The sequence below is a fragment of the Dreissena polymorpha genome, chromosome 7 (assembly GCF_020536995.1).
Source record: "Dreissena polymorpha isolate Duluth1 chromosome 7, UMN_Dpol_1.0, whole genome shotgun sequence".
NCBI lineage: Eukaryota > Metazoa > Mollusca > Bivalvia > Myida > Dreissenidae > Dreissena > Dreissena polymorpha.
In genome coordinates, this window is record NC_068361.1 from 99,038,512 (window position 1) to 99,062,380 (window position 23,869).

Sequence of the window (23,869 nt, forward strand, 5' to 3'; positions counted from 1 at the left end):
TTTTATGCTCCCCCAAAATTTATTTTTGGCGGGAGCATATAGTCGCCGCTTCGTCTGTCCGTCCGTGTGTCCGTCCGTGCACAATATTTGTCCGGTCTATTTCTCAGCAACTTTTGGCCGGAATTCAATGAAACTTAATGGGAAGCTTCACTACAAAGAGGAGATGTGCATTTTATCAGCGGGGTCTGGTCGGATGATTTTTCACAGAGTTATGGCCCTTTGAAATTTTCCATTAACTGTACATATAGTGCAATTCTTGTCCGGGCAATTTCTCAGCAACTAATGACCGGAATTCAATGAAACTTTATGGAAAGCTTTACTACCAAGAGGAGATGTGCATATTATCAGCGGGTTCTGGTCGGATGAATTTTCACAGAGTTATGGCCCTTTGAAATTTTCCATTAACTGTACATATAGTGCAATTCTTGTCCGGGCTATTTCTCAGCAACTAATGACCGGAATTCGATGAAACTTTATGGGAAGCTTCACTACCAAGAGTAGATGTGCATATTATCAGCGGGTTCTGGTCGGATGAATTTTCACAGAGTTATGGCCCTTTGAAATTTTCCATTAACTGTACATATAGTGCAATTCCTGTCCGGGCTATTTCTCAGCAACTAATGACCGGAATACAATGAAACTTTATGGGAAGCTTCACTGCCAACAGGAGATGTGCATACTATCAGCGGTTTCTAGTCGGATGATTTTTCACAGAATTATGGCCCTTTGAACTTTCTATAAAAAAATCTTGTCCCCCAACTACTGTGCCCTCAAGACGTTTCCTTTTATCTGAATATATAGTGCACTTTTGTTACCAAAAAAACCTTTGGGGAGCATCACACGGTTTCTTGTTGTAATCAGATGTTGTAGACTTTAACTTAGCTGTATGTTTTATATTGGTGAATGGTGTAACAGCAGGTTTTGCTACATTGTGCTTTATCTAATTGTGGTCAGTACTAACAGCTAACTTGTGAAAAAATAAATCACATATAGTGGCTAATATATATTAGTGTTATTAACTACTCAACTAAAAGTCTTTTACTTATTCATAGAATCTGTTTATACATACCAAAACATGTTTAGAAATCATTTGTTTACTCATGGGATGTCATTTTATCTAGATGAAGTCATCAAACCAAAATAAAGTCCTCCAATTTGTCATTCAATGAAATGTGTAGCCATTGAGTACGGTCAAATCTTACATTACACTAATTTTAAGATAAAAATATTCGTGATGAGGTATAAACCCTTTTCCACATAAGAAACAAAGCGAAAACGGCTTTTGCAACCAGCATAAAACCAGAACAGCCTGCAAGCTATTCGCAGTCTGTTCAGGTTTTATGCTGTTTGCAGCTCATCAGTAACTAAGGGTTGGAAATGAATTAATATGAAATATATATTTAATTAAATATAACTTTGTAAAGGACTACAAATGCGTAAAAATATGTATACATGTATAAGTGGTAAAGGTTTAATATGAAAAAGCTTGGGTTAAGCATGGTAAAACGTTTGCTGTAGTCTGGCTGTGTGAATGCATGTATTGTAGATGAGACAAGCGGCTTCACTGACTGGGTACCTTATGGTGAAGAAGGTAGCTTTCACCCCCAGCCTCAATATCCCACCTTGAGCAATATCAACATATTACTGGCAAAACACTTTTTTCCTACATGAAATACAACACTATTTAAACACTGCTTCTGTTAATTTATATATTTATATTTGTATCATCCCAAAGTATCACCTTTTAAATGATTTTCCCATGTATATACTTCATGTCATCATACCTTATATAATATCCTGTATTCATACCTTTATGCCCTGTCAAAAAGCTGTTATTTTGTTTGTAGATAGTTCATAAGAAATATTAAGTATTCAACTTTGTCTTCTTATTTAAGTTCTGTTTGATCTCAATTATCTCTAATGCGTTGTATAAGTTTTCTCTGCATGCTTCTTGTTTTTAACTCCATATCATTCTTGATGGTACGAATATTTATCTAATTACTATAACTGCAGGTCAGACATTTTGGAGACAGATGCTCACAACTTCTATTGGCCAATCAGCTAACAGCTGTTTAAAGTTTGAATTATTTATAAAAATTTGAGGTTAAACATTTTTAACTGCAAGTTTTTATTTAAATAAGTAAAGAATTCTTAATGTTATTTTGTTGCATGTGTAAGTTGTATATCGCCCCTTTGGTGCAAAAAGGTACCATGTGACATTTAAATTAGGAGGCACATGGTACCTTTTGCACCAATTGGGCGAATAATGATGTATTTTTGTGGCCATTATTGCTATATCTCTTATTCAAGTAGGACAATCATCATTAAGGGCATAAGTTTGTGAATTAAGTACTCATAAATCAGCTTTCCCAGGAAAAATTGAGTATGTTTACGGACTGACATTATATGGTGGATATACTATTAAATAGTGTAAGAAATCCAGACAAACATAACGAGATTGTCAGCTTTATTGGCTGTTGAAGTTTTAAGCAACTGGGCAAATTTATGTGAGTTTTGTTCTGGGAAACCTGAGCTTGATGCATTTGCATAGTCCGCTTATTCTAATCAGGGACAACACTTTCCGCGTTCAGGGAATTTTCGTTCTAAGGATGTTTCTTCTAAATAAAAAGTGTGGTCCCAGATTAGCATGTGAAGACTTCCCCGGCTAATCTGGGATGACTTTTAGGGCACATGCATAAAACCCAGTGTTCCCAGAACATGGTTCCTAAATCCCTGAATTTCCTTACTTGTTTATCTCTGTATTAAAATTGTGCTATTCGGGACACTTTCGATGCCGGCCTTCAAGCTTGCGAGAAGGAGGGCATACAGACCATAACAATCTTGAAGGACCAGCTTATTGCTTCCAATCATGCTAAGACTGCGTCCATTAAGAAGAGATACGACGATGTCATGAGCAGGTAAGACTGCGTCCATTAAGAAGAGATATGACGAAGTCATGAGCAGGTAAGACTGCGTCCATTTAGAAGAGATACGAGGATATCATGAGCAGGTAAGACTGCGTCCATTAGGAAGAGATACGACGATGTAATGAGCAGGTAAGACTGCATCCATTAAGAAGGAAATGACGATGTCATGAGCAGGTAAGACTGCGTCCATTGAGAAGTTATACGAAGATGTCATGAGCAGGTAAGACTGCGTCCATTAAGAAGAGATACGACGATATCATGAGCAGGTAAGACTGCGTCCATTAAGAAGAGATATGACGATGTCATGAGCAGGTAAGGCTGCGTCCATTAGAAAGAGATATGACGATGTCTTGAGCAGGTAAGACTGCGTCCATTAAGAAGAGATACGAGGATGTCATGAGCAGGTAAGACCGCGTCCATTAAGAAGAGATATGACGATGTCATGAGCAGGTAAGACTGCGTCCATTCAGAAGAGATATGACGATGTCATGAGCAGGTAAGACTGCGTCCATTAAGAAGAGATACGAGGATGTCATGAGCAGGTAAGACTGCGTCCATTAAGAAGAAATAAAACGATGTCATGAGCAGGTAAGACTGCGTCCATTAAGAAGAGATACGACGATGTCATGAGCAGGTAAGACTGCGTCCATTAAGAAGAGATACGAGGATGTCATGAGCAGGTAAGACTGCGTCCATTAAGAAGAGATACGACGATGTCATGAGCAGGTAAGACTGGGTCCATTAAGAAGAGATACGACGATGTCATGAGCAGGTAAGACTGCGTCCATTAAGAAGAGATACGACGATGTCATGAGCAGGTAAGACTGCGTCCATAAAGAAGAGATACGACAATGTCATGAGCAGGTAAGACTGCGTCCATTAAGAAGAGATACGACAATGTCATGAGCAGGTAAGACTGCGTCCATAAAGAAGAGATACGACAATGCCATGAGCAGGTAAGACTGTGTCCATTTAGAAGAGATACGATGATGTCATAAGCAGGTAAGACTGTGTCCATTAAGAAGAGATACGATGATGTCACGAGCAGGTAAGACCGCGTCCATTAAGAAGAGATACGACGATTTCATGAGCAGGTAAGACTGCGTCCATTAAGAAGAGATACGACGTTGTCATGAGCAGGTAAGACTGTGTCCATTGAGAAGAGATACGACGATGTCATGAGCAGGTAAGACTGCGTCCATTAAGAAGAGATACGAGGATGTCATGAGCAGGTAAGACTGCGTCCATCAAGAAGAGATATGACTATGTCATGAGCAGGTAAGATTGCGTCCATTAAGAAGAGATACGACAATGTCATGAGCAGGTAAGACTGCGTCCATTAAGAAGAGATACGAGGATGTCATGAGCAGGTAAGACTGCATCCATTAAGAAGAGATACGACGATGTCATGAGCAGGTAAGACCGCGTCCATTAAGAAGAGATACGACGATGTCATGAGCAGGTAACCAGCTGTGGGAATCAGTCAGTGGGACTGGTAGAAAATGTTATACCAGTTTAATATTAGCATAAAAGAGAATATTATGTTATTTTAAATGAATATTTATTAAAGGTGTATGCATTAAAGATATAATTGTTGCATAGTTAGGTGTAAAGCAAAAGAAATTACTTGTATAATGATTAATGAATATTTATGTGAAGAGTTTGCAGAAATGTGTAGAAATTGTTGCACAATTAGATATAAGACCAAAAGAATAACACATGATTGATTGATATTATGTCATATTTTGGAAAAAGGTTCTTTAATGTACATAAATAATTAGCTGTTTTTAACTTTCATATTCATATTGAATATGTACATGAAATGCATGAAAAAAATTGGTAAGGTTTACTTACATTTATTTTATGTACAACTTCTATCCAGATGGAAAAAAACTGTTGGACGACTCTGACCAGAGGAAGCAGACGTTGCTACGGTTACAGGACCAGTACCGCCAGATTGAGGACCTCTACCTGGCTTTTGCTAAAAAGGCCTCGGCCTTCAACTCCTGGTTTGAGAACGCTGAGGAGGACTTGACTTACCCAGTGAGATATAACTCGGTAGAGGAAATCAGGGTAAGTATTGGCAGGGAGATCGCTTGGTTGTTAATTGGGCGTTGGTTTACGATATTGTGATAATTTGGTCCGATTATATGGCCTTAAAACGCACTGCTGTTTTGGAAAAACAGCTTTGTTGTTTGTATAATTCATGCACTAATTGTATTATTCCCTTCCTCCCCCCAGCATCTGCGTGAGAACAACGAGCAGCTCAAGGCGTCTCTGGAGGCTTCAACCAGCTGGCGGCCCTTGACAAGGAGATCAAGAGCTTCAACGTGGGCCCCAACTCGTACACCTGGTTCACCATGGACGCACTACAGGACACGTGGAACAACCTCCAGAAAATCATCAAGGTACTCCCTCTAGCAATAAGAGCAGTGTGGGATATGGGAGTATGGTACTTTGAATGATAAGGGCAGTGAGAGACATGTAAAGTGTTGACTTGCACAAAGGGCAGTGTGAGATATAGGATTATTTATACTCTTATAATTAAGGGATTTAGAGATACACAGTGTTAAGTGTTGCATATACATGGGTCATGTCTAAGCTTCCAGAGAAAACATTCATTCACTTTATTGTTTCATCGGATTCAAGTCAGTAAATATGGTTGTGATGTTTGCTATGTTCAGCAACCAATGAATGTTTTTGTGTTGTTACAAGAGCGTGATGTGGACCTGCAGAATGAGAAACAGAGGCAGGAGGAGAATGATCAGCTGAGGAAGCAGTTTGCACAGGCTGCCAACGCCTTCCATGGCTGGCTCACGGACACCAGGTATGCACTGACGGCTTCTTACTACTGGAGTCTTAATATTAGCCTCGCTGTGGAAAAACTAATCTGGGGCCATTCTGTCGGCTCATTTATTAATCCCAGTTATTTCAGATCAAGGCTCATTTGTGAGCTGACAAGCCAACCGGCAGGGCGAGTGAAATAATTTTGGAAAACTGGTCTGTTTCTGTAATGAGGGTCTTATTTCATCGGCTTATAACTCATCGGATAAAAGTTCACATGCATTATTGAGGTTATTTGCACACTTTAATTCAATCTTTATTTTTAGAACTGCACATGTTTTTATCTGATGTATACTTCTAATGTTTGTTGTAAATAAAGACTATCAGAATTTACACTGTATACAGATCGTAATATACTAGGGTATTTCCAATTCTTTTTATACTTTGATGTTAAGACTTGACGAGATAACAAGAGGATTGATTTGAAATACATTTCTACATAAATATAGGGCCACCTTGTATAGAGTTTGCGTTCAATTTGCACTATCTGAGTGCTGTGTCTTTTACAGACATTTGCTAACAATGTTTCCTTCCTATTTATAGGATGTGGCTGTTAGACGGAGGGTTAATATTCCATTTTTGCTAAGTTTTCAGCATGAACTTGCATCCTGACCTTTAGTTGATCAATACAAAACACGTCAATCTTACACATGGTTGCTGATTAAACCCATTCCCCCATAAGAAGCAAAGTTAAAATGGCTTTTGCAAACAGCATAAAACCAGAACAACCTGCGATTAAGTCGCAGTCTGTGCAGGTTTTATGTTGTTTGCTGCTCATCAGTAACTAAGGGTTTGACATGAAGCCTTTAAAACATGAATTTTGTAAGAAAGGTATTTAATCTAATGTAAATTTCTAAATGACTTCATATCTGTCAAAATGCGTATCTAAGGGGTAAAGGGCTAAGTTCAAGTTAGCTTTCTGTAGGCATGTGACAAAATGTTTGTTGTAAGCTGAAGATTCTGACTGCTGATAGGTGTTGTTGCAGTTCAAGATTAGCAATGATATTCATGTGTTCCCGGAGACTGTTCTCATCCATAAGTTCAGCATGTGTTCTTTGCCAGTATGATGCATGGCGTGTCCCCAATTTAGTTACCATAGCAACCTCGTCTCCCATGGATACCAGACAGTAATTTCTTGTGATCCAAATACTAGTGACTGAACAGCAAGTAGGAACTTGCTGACATAATTACCAACTCACGATTACTCTTTGTCATGTAGCGCAGAAGGGCTGGTCAATAAGTTAGAAATTTCTTCTTGAGTCAACCCTTCGCTGCTGTAGTGCCTGACCTGTACATTCTGCAATCGCTTTTTGAGGCTGACCTGGTCTATTATTAGGATTTCAACCCTGCCAGCCCACCTCAGCAGAGGCTGCTCACTTAAGATAGCGTGTGCAGGAATGCTCCACCGTTAGATACTAAACCTCTAGTGCCTGGCCGAGTTGTGTAGTTGTGTCTTCTGACAGGACTTGATTTATGATTAACGTTGTTGTTACTACCACGTACTAATATAATCTGAAAATTCTATTGGTATTTGATCTTTAAATAATTTATCAAAGGTACAACTTTTTCAGTCATAGAAAATAAGAGGAGATAAGTCCATTTAATAATATAATTTGATATTATGCATTTTACTTATTTTCCGTATGTTTGGGGATGTTTCTTGGTTTATTGTTAATAAGATGAAGAGTATCGAAGACAATTCTCTACCAAAGCATTTGCATGATGATGTGTGTGTACAGGTCGGCCATGATGGAAGGTTCTGGTACACTGGAAGATCAGCTAGAGGCTACCAAGGTAAGCAACTCCTCCAATCAAGATACAATTTACTCCCTCAGAACTGAACCATAATTGAACCAAAATAACTGAAAACCAAACTGATTATCTGGTTCTGGTCCTGTTATTTTCGCCTATAGGCTTAAGGTGCGAAATCCCTTGGTGTGCTGGACTCTCTGTGGTACTTGTCACAGACAGAGCAAATCAATGTCAGACATTCTTTTTGACAGTATTGTTTCAAGTTTTACTTATGTAACAGTGCGTATATGACTTTCACTCTGGTTAATGGACGTTGTGTTGGTGTCAGATATGTGAGTTAAGCATCTCTCAAGTTTCAAGCTGCCTACTGAGCTGTTTAGTAAGTGACCTTTGCTCTGGGAAAACTGGGCTTAATGCATTTTGTAAAGTGTCATCCCAGATTAGCCTGTGCAGTCCCAACTTTTCTTTTTAAAAAGTATCTTCTAAACAAATTCCAGTTAAGACTGAAACCCTGATTAGCCTGCACAGAGTGCACAGTCCAATCTGGGACAACACTTTATGCACATGCATTAAGCCCAATTTTTCCCTGATAAGACTCCCTTTGTAAAAATGTGCAACATTTGCTGTGTGTGTCCTTCAGAAAAAGGCGGTGGAGGTACGCTCCCAGAAGGGTCAGCTGAAGAGAATAGGGTGTTTAATGCTTGTGCGTAAAGTACTATCCCAGATTAGCCTCTGCACAGGCTAATCAGGGACAACACTTTCCTCTTCTATGATATATGTCGTTTAAAGAAAATCTCTTAGCACTTTACGCACATGCATTATACCCCATTTTCACAGAGCACAGCCCATATAAACCACATATACAAATCAAACAAAAACTGTTACGTCACGCATAAATAATTAATGCTTTTTGTGTATGTTAGTTTTCCATTGCATGTGTAATGAAGTAATTGTAACTGAGTTTTTTTCTTGATGCCTTTGAAAGCAGTTGCATATTGGATTGTTGTTCTTGATGAAATTAATTTATCAGTTACTTTTTAATTTTTGTTGAAATAAGATGATTTTATCTTGATTGTATATGCCAAAGATAATTGACGTTTTGCTTCTATGGACATGGATATATATATATATATAGAGAGAGAGAGAGAGAGAGAGCATATAGAGAGCTTTCAGCAAGGAAATATAATTCATGGCAGTTTGCCATTCCCATACTAATTATGCCCCTTGTTTTCTGGTTCCCAGGTACACCGAACACAGCACAGTGGGTCTAGCCCAACAGTGGGACCAGCTAGACCAGCTGGGTATGCGCATGCAGCACAACCTTGACCAGCAGATCCAGGCGCGCAACCGCAGTGGAGTGTCTGAGGACGCCCTTAGAGAGTTCTCCATGATGTTCAAGTAAGTTCATGTTTAGATGAGCCAGGCTGTGTAAAATCAGGGCTCAATGCATGTGTGTCAAGTGTCGTTCCAGGTTAGCCTTTGTATTCCTCACATGCTATTCAGGGACGATACTTTCTGCCTAAACAGGATTGTTGTTTAGAATATATTACCTTTAAACAAACATTGCCTGGTTATCAACACATCACTAGGTAAAGCATATTTAATTTCCCACATTGGCTGACTTATTTAAACCTTATTAAGGGAGGTTTGTACCTTATAATTTCCTTACATGGTTGTATTCTGAACGTTTACTGACTGAGTGTTTGTTGTTGCAGGCATTTTGACAAGGACAAGTCTGGCTAGCTGGACCATCAGGAGTTCAAGTCCTGTCTGCGTGCCCTTGGAAACGACCTGCCCGTTGTGGAGGAGGTCAAGTTGACCCCGAGTTCCAGGCCCTACTGGACATGGTGGATCCCAACAGGTGAGCATGACAACATTTTGGTATTTTCACTATTTCGTCAATTTTTGCGTTTTTAATATTTATTATTTATAATAAAAAAGCAACACTTTGGAAGTGGTTCGTTCTTTCTGCTTCTTGTACACAAAATTGGACAAAAAAAAACTAAAAATGCTGACAGTAAATGCTGTATCTTTTTCATCTATTGCATCTGGAATCCTACATATTTTACCATAGTCTATTTCAACGCAGTTCTATTTTAACACTCCTCCTGCCTTATTTCACCCTTCATCATTCCTCTCTCATCACTCATCTATACTGGTGTTTTTTTTACCGTTGCAGGGATGGCCACGTGTCTCTCCAGGAGTACATGGCGTTCATGATCAGCCGTGAGACAGAGAACGTGCAGTCGAGCTCGGAGGTTGAGCAGGCGTTCAGGGCCCTCACGTCTGGAGACAAGCTGTACATCACCTCCCAGGAGCTCTATGCCGTGAGTATCCACCATGTCACACCTTACAACTTCTTTTATGTGTCCCCTACCTGTTTCACCGGAGGAGACTTATGGTTTGCACTCTGTATGCCTGTTTGTCTGTCTGTGAGTCTGTCTGTCTGTCACACTTTTCTGGATCCTGCGATAACTTAAAAAGTAATTAATATTTTTTCATGAAACTTAAAAATGGATAGATGGCAATATGGCCATTATGCACGTCATTTCATTTTGTTCCTACATCAAAAATTCTGGTTGCTATGGCAACAAATAGACTAGAAATACTGCTGAAAATGGTGTTTTTCTGGATCCTGCGATAAATTAAAAAGTTCTTCATATTTTTTCATGAAACTTGAAACATGGATAGATGGCAATATGGACATTATGCACGTCATTTCATTTTGTTCCTACGTCAAAAATTCTGGTTGCTATGGCAACAAAAAAATAAAAATCCGACAATGGTGGAATTTCTGACAATGGTGGAGCCGGTAGGGGACATATATTGCTTGGCAATAGTCTTGTTACTTCTTTATCGTATTATGCTGATGGCTCATTTCTGGCCACAGAACTATAAACATTCCTACGTTAAATGTTAGTCTTAATGTAAAAAATAATACACAATTAATTATGACTGTTATGATTATTCTGTTATTCAATGTCAAAGAGCCATAAAAGACCATGTACTTAATAATTGAATAACATTTCAAAACAATGATATAGCATGGGTTTAGAATTGTTTTATTGCTGCCCAGGTGCCTGTTCTTTACCCATTCCTGCTGAGAAGCAAAGTGAAAGTTGCTATATGCAACCAGCATAAAACTAGACCAGCTCCGAGTAACTCCTATAAAACTTTAATCTTGTATGAATAAAATAATTATATTTAAAAAAAAAATCGTAGGGACTACGAATGCGTAAAATGCATATCTGAGTGATAAAGGGTTAAAGAGACAATACTTAGTTCTTTTATTCCACCTCATATTCCGGAGTATGTCTATTTCACCTAGTTCTGATATTCCACCTCACACTCCGATGTATGTCTTTTTCAGAACCTGACCAGGGAGCAGGCAGACTACTGTATACAGCGTATGAAACCTTTCATAGACCGCACCGGACGCACCATACCAGACGCGTACGACTACGCAGATTTTACTGCAAATATGTTTGTGAACTAGCAAACATTGTGTCACAAAAATGACTTTGTAATAGGTTTAGGCATTGTATTCTCATTGTATTCACGATTAAATGTTTATACTCTGTTTTGTGGTATGTAACCATTGCTTTTTGTAAGTGTAGCAAATGCTGTAACTAGTAGCATATGGTGTATTGGCATAAATTTATGAACTAATTCAATTTATTTGTATTTTTCTCTTCCAGCTTCCACTGGGGGCTGACGAGGTCAAAGCGTAGTCCGTTTCGCTACGACGTCGAGTATATGTTTTACTACGAAAACATTGTTTAAATACACATGACATCGAGAACGGATTAGTCGAAAATTGTGTTTAAAACATGTAAGATTATGATTCTGTAATAACAAAACTCTGAATTTAAGCACAATGTCATTTCATAGGTCTGTTACATTAAATTATAATCCAAGATGTGTCTGGTTTATGCGGTTAAACATGAAATAGACCGCTGATTTATCAAACCGAAGTCAAGTTTCACTTTAAAAAAATGCAATTAAGGTTTACAACTGTGTTTAATTGACACAATTTTACAATTTCCATATTGATCTATGTATTGTTAAGCCACTGGTGTGTTTAGAAATGTGTAGGGTGACCCAGTTATCAGAAATAAAGGCTACATATTATTATAAGGCATGATCATGTCTCTGACAGCATACGTATATGCCTCGCTACGACAACGCTTTAGCGTGCATGCGTTTCTCACAGAAGACGTATTGGTTATCTCTCAAAGGCAAAATAAAGAAAAAAAAATTAATACAGAGTCATGGAGTGGCTGGATGTTTCCTTTGAGACAGAGGTAGTAACAACGGCACAGCATGATCCGAAGCGCACAGTCGACATGGTAATGCACATTATTATGATATAATTACATTCACGACTAGGCCAAAGGAAACGATTAAAATCGAAAATCCATATAAAAGATGACAATTGAGAGAACCTAATGTCGTCGGTCTCAATAAAAATGACGCATTTTCACCTTGTGACAATCACTTATACGCTCATTTTGATAGCGACCGACGATAGGTTTTCAGCATACGGTACTCTTTATCAAATGACATTCGATGCTCGTTATTCCCAACTCGCTTATCTCGAAACTCTGCTTATGTCAAAGTAAATCCCATGTTCCAACTTCGATCATTATTTATCTCATACGGATTTTGATTTTTACATTGTATATATCAAAGCGATTTTCTTGAAAATCGGTTATCGTCAACTAATTTTGAGGTGAATTTCATGTTCGTATACATGATTGTACCTGTAAAATCCACACCTGTAACAGCCGTAAGGTGTGGAAAGTAGGACCCCAAAGGCACAAATCCGCAATTGCATAATCAATATATTGTTGTAAAGTTGTGGCAGTGGGTTTCTGTCACAGGTTATTGTTAACTGCGTACATGACGGCCGGTAAATTTACCTCTATTACAATGCTGTTAAGGCCCAGTCTCAATATGATGCCGGCGGAACCCCAGTGCGTGATCAGGCATTTACCGGGATGAACCGGGACCCTACCGGGATAAACCGTGCTCCACCGGGATGAACCGTGGACGACCGGGGACAACCTCCACCGGGAAAGTATTAAAATGTTTAATAACTCCGGGATGAACCGGGAGTCACCGGGTAGGACCGGCAACGACCTGCGTGGCACCTGGAACAACCGGGACTGTACCGGGAACAACCGGGACGGCACCTTAGCTCCACCGGGACCCAAAACCACCCCGGCAGAGCTACGGCAACGCCCCGGTGGAGCCCCGGTGAATGCCGGCAGAGTCCCTTTATAGCTACGTTACATAAGTAAACCGGTGCTCTGACGGTACCGTCCCGGTTGTTCCCGGTGCAGTCCCGGTTGTTTCCAGTGCCAAGCCGGTTATTGCCGGTCCTTCCCGGTAACGCCTGGTACATCCCGGAGGTATTAAACATTTGAATACTTTCCCGGCGGAGCCCCGGTTTTCCCCGGTTAAACCGGGGCGTTGCCGCAGCTCTGCCGGGGTCTGATGCCGGTATAACCCCGTTGAGTGCCGGCGTAGTGACGGTATACCGGGGCTCTGCCGGGACTCTGCAGGCTTTCACCGGGTTCAACCTTTTCGTTTGGATGTTCATGCGCACAGTGAAGCACGGCATCTTTGGCACTGGGAAATGGCAGTCTGCAGTAACTGAAAACTGCATGTGATATGTCCAGAAATGGATACAGAAACTTCGTTGAGCAACCTATACATTATATTTGTACTTCGTTGCGCAACCAATACATACTCTGTGCGAAACCTTTACATAAAGCGACTTGTAATTTCCTTCGAAACAAAGAATTTGCATAATTAAAATATATGTTCGTAACCTGTTTTGTACTTTAAAATGTGTAATGTACACTGAATCAAAGTAAAATGTAGTTTTATTTAATTTAAGTTACCGTAATTGGCTATTTTAACAGAATAACCACCTTATGCATTGCTTCAAATCAAAATATTTCGATTTTAGCTCAAAATAAACTTAAAGGTTGCAACTACGCGCATTTGTTATTAGTTTGTTATTGAAAATAAGTACCTACCACTACTGGATGTTCCGTTCTCTAATCCATAAACACCAGAAAATATGAAACTCGCCTGATTAAGTAGTGTATTTACAACATGTTTTCGTAGTAAAACATATACCCGACGTCGTAGCGAAACGGACTACGCTTTGACCTCGTCAGCCCCCAGTGGCTTCAATGTATTTGCTTTATTAAGTGAAAACAAGGAGAATTTCTTATATTCATTTTATTACTTCACTTTTTATACTAGTAAATATATATACACCTGAAAGATGTATTTCTCATGAAAAACTAGAAAAAGAAATATCAAATCAATTAGCTATTTTAATTTATAATTAATAGACATTTTCTGTGAGCAAACAAATTATGGTAAACAAACATAATATTTCTTGTATTGGTTTTTATGTTTAAATATCATGTAAACAATTAAGAACAAGTTGAAAGATCTTAATAAACTTTTGTCTGAAAATGACTTTCTTGTCAATGGTGTTTATTCAACACTACAACTGGTTTAATGTGTCAGATGCATCCCTTTGGAAACCAAAGTCTTAATGTACCAACTTGTTCGGGCATTTCAAGATAAAATATTTACATTCACATACCTTATCTTCAAATAACGCGCTGTGAATTTAAAAAGAAATTGACTGCAAATTTAATTTGCAACATAGTTGTATTGTATGTTGATAGGATCATAACAACATGAAATAAAACACACAATAGTCCAACCTGTGAACTGCAGTCGAGTTTGGTTCCGGTCCATTGATTTTTGGCAAAGGTATGAGCCTTGGAAATTTTCTCTACAATAACAGTTTTCTTAAATTTTTTGCTTAACACAAGCAGATATTGACCTGATTTGTTGGTGTGTGAGCCTACCTGGATGACTTAGTTCAAGGTTGATTATTTAAGTATGTGAAATGAGATGGCATCTGTGTCCTATTGGCACATCTTGTTGGAGGGTTGCAGCTGATGGTATCATTCTCACTCAAAGAAATGAACAAAAAAGCTTAAAAATCGTTCGTTTTCATTCAAACTTACCCCAATGTTAGCACTACTTCTCTTAAGTTAGTAAAATGTTTTGTAACATAGATATTTCAAATCTCATACAATTATAATTTCGCCTGTATACACGAGGCCTTTAATATTTCGTATGTTATAATATATCGTGGTTCTCCGAAAACCTTGTCAAATTATGCTCCTGGGGTCAAAAGCGGCCACGCAACATGGTCCAATTTTCACGTTACAACTTGCTACATATGACTGCATGAGGCGGTTGGTTTTCATAACTGTCACAGGGTCCCATTGTTGTCAAACGAACAATTTAAAGATGCACTTGGAGCTTTATTTATTGGGCAGTTGGGTAACGATTTTTTGTTGCACTGACAGAAAGATAATAGTAAGTCCTGTGTTATTGCTTTATTTTTATTTTTTTTTAAGTTCATATTCTGTTAAACACATTTCGTAGTTTATTGATAAGATTAAAAAATGTACTCTTAATGTCGACCGCTCCGCTGGATGATAAAAATCATGTTTTATGGATTTAGATTAAGAAAAAAAATCTTTTAATGTGTATACCTCAGACAATGTTCTGATGTATATAGAGTTGAGAAATGGGTTGGAACACATTTATGACCAAAACAATTGGAATCTGTATACATGAAAAGGTGATGTTTCTGAATGAAAATACTGTCACAGTTTAATTCCAGAGTTAAACAGTTTGTGTGACGAAGACAAATACATAATACGTTTTGCTGACGACATGAGACTTCCTTTCAACCAAACATACCATACAAATGGAAAGTGTGGTCCCAGATTAGCCTGTGCGGATTGCACAGGCTAATCTAGAATTACATTTTACGCACATGCATTAAGCCCAGTTTTCCCAGAACGATGCTTATGGGAATCTTTTCAAGCGGGCTGCGAGTTCTTTAATCCTCTGCTGATTCTTCGGGTCCTCGATGTAGGAATGCGTGTCCTGAAGCATTCTCTCGATCCTCTTTTCATCCACACAGTCAAGAGGCACATTTTCCGAGAGGAGCGGAGAGAACCGGTAGAACGGCACATTCATCAATTTGCAAAAATCTCTGGCACGATACGTCGGTTGGCCGTAAGATATGGACACCTGAACATTTCACAAACAGAGGATCGATAAGTTTTATATATGTATGTATTTCAACACCTATGTTGCTCATAACATTTGATAAACGTGAAACGTATATAGTCTTGAAATGCAATATACCCGAATTATAGAATACCGCTAAAATTATCATTATAGCGAAGTTTACATAAATAGAACCACAAATAAATAAAAAAAATATTGATGAGTTAAAAACGTTTCCACTAAATCATGCTTCTGTAGGTCTGTTAAGTTTTTCAGTATTTCAATAACATGTTTTCTTTGTGTATTACAATCAATTTATATTCATTTACAAGTAACCATTTGATTATAATCCACTGCCCAATATTCTACGCTGCTGCCAACTTTAAGGCTTAAAGTCAGATCAGTTGAACAAATACCAAATACATGTATATTGCCGAAACATAATGCTATACGATAACGGTTCTGGTGACATGTCAATCATTGTCGGCATTTTTTTCGAAATTTGAAGAATAATGGAAGACATATTTTTAAGACCCTTCTTATAAAGAAAATCGGAGGTCATTTTAAAATTATTATACATTGTTAACAAGGATTCATGTTAATGCTTAGCACCAACATCTGTGAATATTTAAGTATTGTAATCGTTGTGGTGGTATCTTTCACGTGTTATTTATTGCACGCACACACTGATCACACCGGGGCGGCGTTCACATGGCGCTCGAATGTCGTCCATATCAAGGAGCAAAACGCCGCTGTGAGTGCTTTGCAGCCGCCAGCACTTGCATGACAACGCTGTGAGGTTTCCGTGTCATCACATTGAACGCTATGTCGCAAAGATCATTGTTAACAAGTTCAAAGACATATCCGCGGCTACGCGTGTGCATTTACTTTGTAGGGAGGGGCTTCACTCGCTGAAGAGTACTTTCGTCAGTTGGGTTTTCAGACAGGCCAGCATTTGCGTTCTCCAACAAAAATGAAGATTATAGTTTTAATAACTTTTAAAGGTTTAAAGGCAAAGAAAAACAAAAACAATTACTAAAAACAAATATTATTCTCTAACGGCTGTAGGCATGAAATATATGACGCTGGTGGATGCCTAGTGGCCCCTTTTTTCAATGCCTAGGCTCGCTGTTTTGTCATGATGTTGACGCATCGTTTTTAACTAGCATATGATGAAGCATTGATGTGGTTTAGTAAATATGCAGATTATTAAAACGTCTCAACACCGAAAGGAACGTGCTCGCAACAAGAACGCACTGTGAGCGCGACGCGCATGCGCTGTTACAGTGTTTTGTTTCTTCATTAGAACGCTGCAGCGACGCTGTTAGAACGCGAATAGGACGTCGGAAGGACGATGTGCGAGTGCAATATAGTACCTATAGACGTTTTTTAAGAACGGGCACTGATTCTAAAACATACCTGTTCTAGGAGGCTTTTGAAAAACCTTTTTGTCTCAGTGAGCAATCTATACTTCTCTTGTGGATGGCGTATTATATCCGACAAGTCTGGCCAGTGTGGGTCTGGTGTTGATTGTTTTACGTAGTTAGAATATCCGCAACCGACAGAAACAACCACGTCCAGATAGCGGACTGGAACTTCTACAAACTGAAAATAAAAAACGTGAAAATAAAATAAAATGCAAAGCATGCAGACGTGTTTCAAGCAAATGTACTTGCATCGGTTTAGTTATACACAACCACTACACGAAAATCATGCAATTTTGTAGCAATACATGTTTGCAAGTATATTAAAGTTAACTGTGCTGCGTTAACAGTCACTTTCTGCTCCTCCATTTGATTGAAAAAGATTTGGGGTACCTTCTTGGACCCATCTATGTAAAACCATGTGTAAATGTATATACTAAAAATAGTTGTTGTGTGCGCAAAATAATCACCATTTGACTTTTGGCATCGTCAGCCTCGTCAACTTTACTATCCTCCTTGTCGCCATTTTGCATTTGCGGCAATGGTGGATAATTCTTGTAACCGTTATGCATTTTCGGCAATGGCTGATAATTTTTGTCAGCTTTTTGGACGTGCGGCAATGGTGGATCATTCTTGCCACCGTTTAGCATTTTCGATAATGGTGAATCATTCCTTTCTGCATTTCGCATTTGCGGCAATGGTGAATCGTTATTATCAGCATTTTGCATTTGCGGCAATGATGAATAATTCCTTTCAGAATTTTGCATTTTCGGCAATGGTGAATCATTCCTTTCAGCATTTTGCGGCAATGGTGAATCATTATTTTCAGTATTTTGCATTTGCGGAAATGGTGAATCATTCCTTTCAGCATTTTGCATTTTTGGCAATGGTGAATCATTCCTTTCAGCATTTTGCATTTGCGGCAATGGTTTGATAAACTGATGGATATCTGTGAGAATGTCCAGGGTTGGATTGTTGGACATCAAGCCTCCATCCAGGAACTGCTTGTACGGATGAAAGTAGGACGGAGCAGCAGACGTGCAGCGGGCATACTCCCAGATGTTATGGTCTGGATAAAACAAAATTTCTTAGTGTAGCTTATTTATATTAGCTACGCTCTGTGAAAAAGCGGTTAAATGCATGCGCGTATAGTGGCATCCCAGATTAGCCTGTGCAGTCCGCACAGACTAATCAGGGACGACGCTTTCCGCCTAAACTAGATATTTGTCAAGCTGAGACTTTCTTGAAACGAAAAAGATAATAAAAGCGGAAAGTGTCGTCACTGATTAGCCTGTGCGGACTGCACAGGCATATCTTGGAAGACACTTTACGCACATGCATTAAACCCCCCTTTTCACAGAGCACGGCCCATATTCATTTTAATAAAATGGGCAAATTTGTTAATAAATATATATATTTAAACGGTTAAATAATACTGTTAACTTCAACAACAAAGACGACAGCATTGGTATGTTCGTCAAAATACTTAAGTTAATTCAGTAATGAGCGTCCTCAATAAGATGTTAGTCTTGTATTTTGATCTTAAATTTTCTAATCTTTTATGCGGGTCATAAAAAAACATTTCATTGGCGTTCGTTATATACAACCAACAAAGAGAGTATTTCCAATTGATCAGTTGCATGTCTATTTTAAGTTTAGTTGTATGCAACATGCTAATGAAAATGACAGAGAAAATGACAGAGAGCGAAACTAAAGGCAAACAATGTCAGCGACCTTTTTTGTTTATGTTAAACACAAGGATTTTCCTGTTTCCTGAATATAAATAAAATAAGTTAATTTATGGGGATCACTTTGTGGTTCTGCGATTTGTTCACATCCATCCTCTATATCTTCGTGTATGATCATGTAGGAACGAAACATGTGAAGTTTCAACGGATCGTGATCCCCTTCTACGCTTGTTACCAGGACCCTGCAAGAAGGACATTTGACTCAATCAACACTTTTGTTCTTAATACATAACTTAAACATGTGTAACTGTGTTTGTTCAATTAAACGAGGTAATGTGATACTACAAAACAACAGTTTATATTTTGTAAATAGTAACTAGTCATACTTTTAGCGTTTATCTATAGCTCAATATGTAGTGTCAATACTTATTAATTTGGACTGTTTAATTTACATTCATTCGTTTTCCACTGCGTTGGAAAAGTGCAACTGCTGTTTAAAATTGTAAAACGATTCCCTATTTCGAAACGTAAATCATACGGTGTTAATTATCAACGATGCACCATTATTGTTTTAATTTCTTGTATGTGATTTGATGAGAGCGTACATCGAAGTTGTAAATAAAATGGGTTCCTGCGTGCATTGAGCATAGTATTGTTTTCCAAAGTACACAACAGTCATTTTTCACATATTAAACAATATGTATTTAAATGATTTGAATTTAATAACATATGCTTTATAACGTTGAGTCTAGTTTATATGTGATATCACTTACAATTTGATTATGCTTTTAAAATCAGATACTAAACGTATGGATTTCGTCTGCTTACGTGTTTAATTACTAAAATACGCGTTAGTACGTACCTTGGGTACCTAATATCCGACATTACAGTTGCTTCCCCAAACTCCTGTTTCAAAAAGGTTTCTAACGGTGCAGAATCGTACGGCCTTGACCCGTTGTATACTTTATCCTTAAGTCGCATGTACATCTCTTTAATGTGAGAGATTGGCTTGCCTATTAGTAACAAACAAATCAAACAAGTTATGCATATCTCTTAAGAAATAGTTGCAGTATCGTTTTTGATCCGTAGATAAACAGTAAGTTCGAGTTCTTATACATTGGAAATTAGAGCAACGTTCCAGTATGACAAAGATAACTGATAACAAATATTTATATTATAATTTATATCATCAAAATTTGTTGCACGTGCAATGACAATAAGGTTCGTGCAAGAGAATTCGAACTCGAGTCTCCGCTTTTACCAATAACTGAGTTTGAATGTTTATGATTGTTACGTAGCTTTCTGTGAGAAAAACTCAAATCTTGTTGCTAGTCTTCTCTTACCCGTGGCAATACTCAAAGCAATTATCCCTCCAGTGCTTGTTTCGCCGATCCAGTCAAACATATCTTTTATCGGCTGACCTGCTTCCTTCTCGATCGCCTCCAAGATCTCAAGAATAATGAGTCCCCGAATACCCCAACCGTCCAGCGACAATACCTTGACAGACAGCAATAACATACATGGATACCACCAAACATAGACTGAACACTTGACAAACTCAAAGCTTGTTGATTAGATTGAACCTGTGATATTTAGAACCACAAGTACAGAGCCTATTTGCAACAGATACATACTTGCCAGGGTGTATTGGTTGTTTAGTTGTCCTTTTTTCCGTTTACTCACTGGATTTTACTGTACAATATTGCAGAAAACAAATTTAACTAAAACCACAAATTTGATAATATTACATTTAACAGTATAAAATTGTAGTTGTTTCAAAAATGTTTTGCTACCCTGTCCCGAGAAGCCATGGTCCGCCCTGAAATGAATTCAAGGTCGCCGTGGTGTAATGGATATGGTGTCCGCATAGCGACCGGGAGGTCACGGGTTCGATCCCCACTGTGGGAGCGTTCTTTACATCTCCCCCAAAGACACCAAGTACTGGTTCTAGGCCCAGGAAACGGACTCGAGAGCGTTTATATAAGCCTTAGGCTTTCGATGCAATCGAGCTTAAATAAATAGGTTTAAATTAAATTAATTCAAGAATTGGTTCAAGTTGAACGTTTCTGCATTATTGAAATAATTAAGAATGTTTATGAATTTTATTGAAATAATTAAGAATGTTTCTGCACTATTGAAATAATTAAGAATGTTTCTGTACCATTGAAATAATTAAGAATGTTTCTACACTATGGAAATAACAAGAGATGTCCCCATCGGAAGACATATGCCCCCAAAAAACGCTTTTTCGAAACCTAAACGCAGATTTCGAAACCTATACGCGGACCCTAAGTTCAAGGTCAAGGTCAAAGGGGTCAAAATTGTTGTGCGTATGGAAAGGCCTTGTCCATATACACATGCATACCAAATATGAAGGTTATATCTGAAGTGAAATACAAGATATGAGCATTTTTCGAAACCTGAACGCAAAAGTGTGACGGACAGACGGACAGTGCGATCACTATATGCCCTCATTCGGGGGCATAATTAAGAATATTTCTGCGTTATTGAAAAAAAATAAGAATGTCTCTGCACTTTTGAAACAAATAAGAATGTTTCTGCATTGTGGAAATAATTAAGAATGTTTCAGCACTATTGAACTAATTTAGAATGTTTATGAATTATTTAAATATTTTAGAATATTTCTGTTCTATTTATTCAATTAAGAATGTTTCTGCGTTATTGAAATAATTAAGAATGTTTGTGCACTTTTGAAATAATTAAGAATGAAATAATTAAGAATGTTTCTGCGTAATTGAAATACTAAAGAATAATTTTGAACTATGGACATAATTAAGAATGTTCTGCTTTATTGAAATAATTCAGAATGATTGTGCACTATTAAAATTATTAAGAATGTCCTGCTTTATTGAAATAGTAAAGCATGTTCTGTATTATTGAATTAAATAAGGATGTTTCTGCAGGAAATCTGCAACCAAATTCAAGAAAAAATGAACTTGATCTGAAAACATAGTTTAATTAACGCGTAACTTTCAATAATATATAACTAGTATATAATAAACATATATACAAAACATATATAAAACAAGTCTCGGTCCTACTTGAACAATTAAATTACATTTGTAAATCAAATTTAAAATATTTCAATATTGTCAAGTTTGTTTATTATAGTATTACTCCTCTCGGTTAACAATTGTAATAATAAACCAAGTACAGTTTAAGCCCAAGTTGTCTAGTGGAGCAGCGAGTGTATCAACAATGCGTTAACCGGACAGCCTAGGCGATTTACCACCGATTTAACGTCACGATCCACAAATGCCATTTTTAGTTGGTCGCGTTAGCGGCCGACTAAATTTACAGAGCATGTTTTGCAAATCAGTATGTGCTTAGCTAGCTTAGCTACGCTAAGGACTGTAACTCACTTTGCTAGGAACGATTACCACTGCCTGTCTGCACTGCAGAACGACGAATGCTTAGTAGCGTCTGCTATACTACTGCAGTGGGTGTATTTACCAGCTTGTAAGTCGACATTGGCCAGTCTAGTGTTTATCATTGAAATCTGTACATATTGGCTGCTTTCAGGGAAAACGGGGCTTAATGCATGTCAAATAAGATTAGCCTGTGCATACTGATTAGCCTGTGCAATGCCGCATCCGCATCCGCATATCCGCATCCGCAAAAAATAGAACAAGTTGAAATGCACAGCGCTTATTCCATTCATCTGCATTTGCATCCGCATATCCGCACGCGCAAAAGGCGTCCGCAAAAGAACGCTGAAGTGAGCATTCAAATGCGGATGCGGACAAGATACGGACGGTATTAAGCACGATGAGGGAAGCTGTTATCTCAAAAATCAACTGAAAAACTAATCGAATTCGTGAAAAATTACCCGGAATTATATATCCAACGCAGTTCTGCATATCGGAACTCTGATTTTACTTCAAATGTTTGGAAAAGCATAGCCAACACACAAGAAGAAGATGTTTCATGTATTTACCATTTATATTTACCATATTCTTTTACAGACAGAATGAATGTACCATATATCTACTTAAATTCACGCTTGTCCTTCATAATAATTATAATAATTATAATTTTCAGTTTTAACTACATATTTTTATCCCAAAAAAAGAAAGATACTACATTTAAGAGTGATATTTCGCTTTCGCTTAAATATCATTTTTAATGTTGTTGACCTTCAAATGCAGAGAAAGCATTGCGATTCGAACATTTTTAAGTAACATTTAATTCTCACAAGTTAAAATTAAAACCAGGTAAGGCATGATTACATATTTGACATTTGGCAACTGTGATATTTAACAAACTTTGGTGCATGGCTCGTGCAAGGAAAGCGGCCAACGACAACGAGCGAGGCATGGTATTGTAATGCGAATGGGGGGTGGGGTTAGGGTAAGGGTTAGGGTTAAAGTTAAGGGTCGGGTTTGGGTTAGGGTTAGCCTTAACCCATACCTGAACCCTAACCCGATCCCTAACACTAACCCTAACCTAACCATAACCCAGGGTTATCTCCCCTATACCATGCCTCGCTCGTTGTAGTTGTCCTCTTCCACTCGTGCAAGCCACACTTCTTCTCAGCAGGCTTGATTCTTAAGCTTAGTTATTTGAAATCCACTAATGCTGGACATAATTATGTCCCCGACTACCTCTGATCCGACATTATACGACTCCACTTAGAGCGTTCTTATAATACTACTTATTTTTAAAATGGCGTTTATACATGTTTTTTCTTTACTGATTCACAAACATGACCACATTTTAACTACCGATCACAAATTTGTGAAATTTAATACAGCTGGGGTTAAAGAACATGACTATTTGTTTATATTTTGTCTTATTTTTAATTTAGAATTATCAAACATATTAGCAAGGAATTTATTTGATTATCTTGACATGTACTGTCACTCAGATCTATTAAGCTTTAATGTCGTTGTCATGTCAAGTTGTTAAACCCTGAAGACCCAAACTTCGATGGCATCAACTTGTTAAACGTTTTAGATTGTGTTGAAAGTTAAAATTAAAATTGTTACCATGTTGACTTTTCTGGAAATTCATAGCCGCATAATTCATCATGATTTTGTAAATTTCAGTAAATGAAATAAGGCAGATTGTAACTAAAATGTATGCC

The 23,869-nt window shown here is 38.0% G+C and overlaps 1 protein-coding gene and 1 pseudogene across 1 annotated transcript; one reads left to right on the forward strand and one right to left on the reverse strand.

The window, feature by feature from the left end:
• LOC127839949 (spectrin alpha chain-like) overlaps positions 1-11,219 on the forward strand; it is a 33,154-nt pseudogene extending 21,935 nt beyond the window's left edge.
• Positions 11,220-15,443: 4,224 nt separating this feature from the next.
• LOC127839951 (uncharacterized) lies at positions 15,444-18,716 on the reverse strand. Its single transcript, XM_052368343.1, has 4 exons — positions 18,686-18,716; positions 17,545-18,143; positions 17,070-17,255; positions 15,444-15,671 (listed from the first exon to the last, which is right to left on the reverse strand). Exons 1-4 carry the CDS (start codon positions 18,714-18,716, stop codon positions 15,444-15,446), a joined length of 1,044 nt encoding a protein of 347 aa, XP_052224303.1.
• Positions 18,717-23,869: the final 5,153 nt, after the last annotated feature.

Bases quoted from the DNA above. Each gene is read 5' to 3' on its own strand.
- LOC127839951 (XM_052368343.1), bottom strand. From the start codon at position 18,716: ATGCAACTGATCAATTGGAAATACTCTCTTT. The intron at 18,144-18,685 runs GTTGGTTGTATA...TGTTTTATCCAG, and splicing joins CAATTGGAAATACTCTCTTT to ACCATAACATCTGGGAGTAT. The intron at 15,672-17,069 runs GTATGTTTTAGA...TGAAATGTTCAG, and splicing joins TCAAAAGCCTCCTAGAACAG to GTGTCCATATCTTACGGCCA.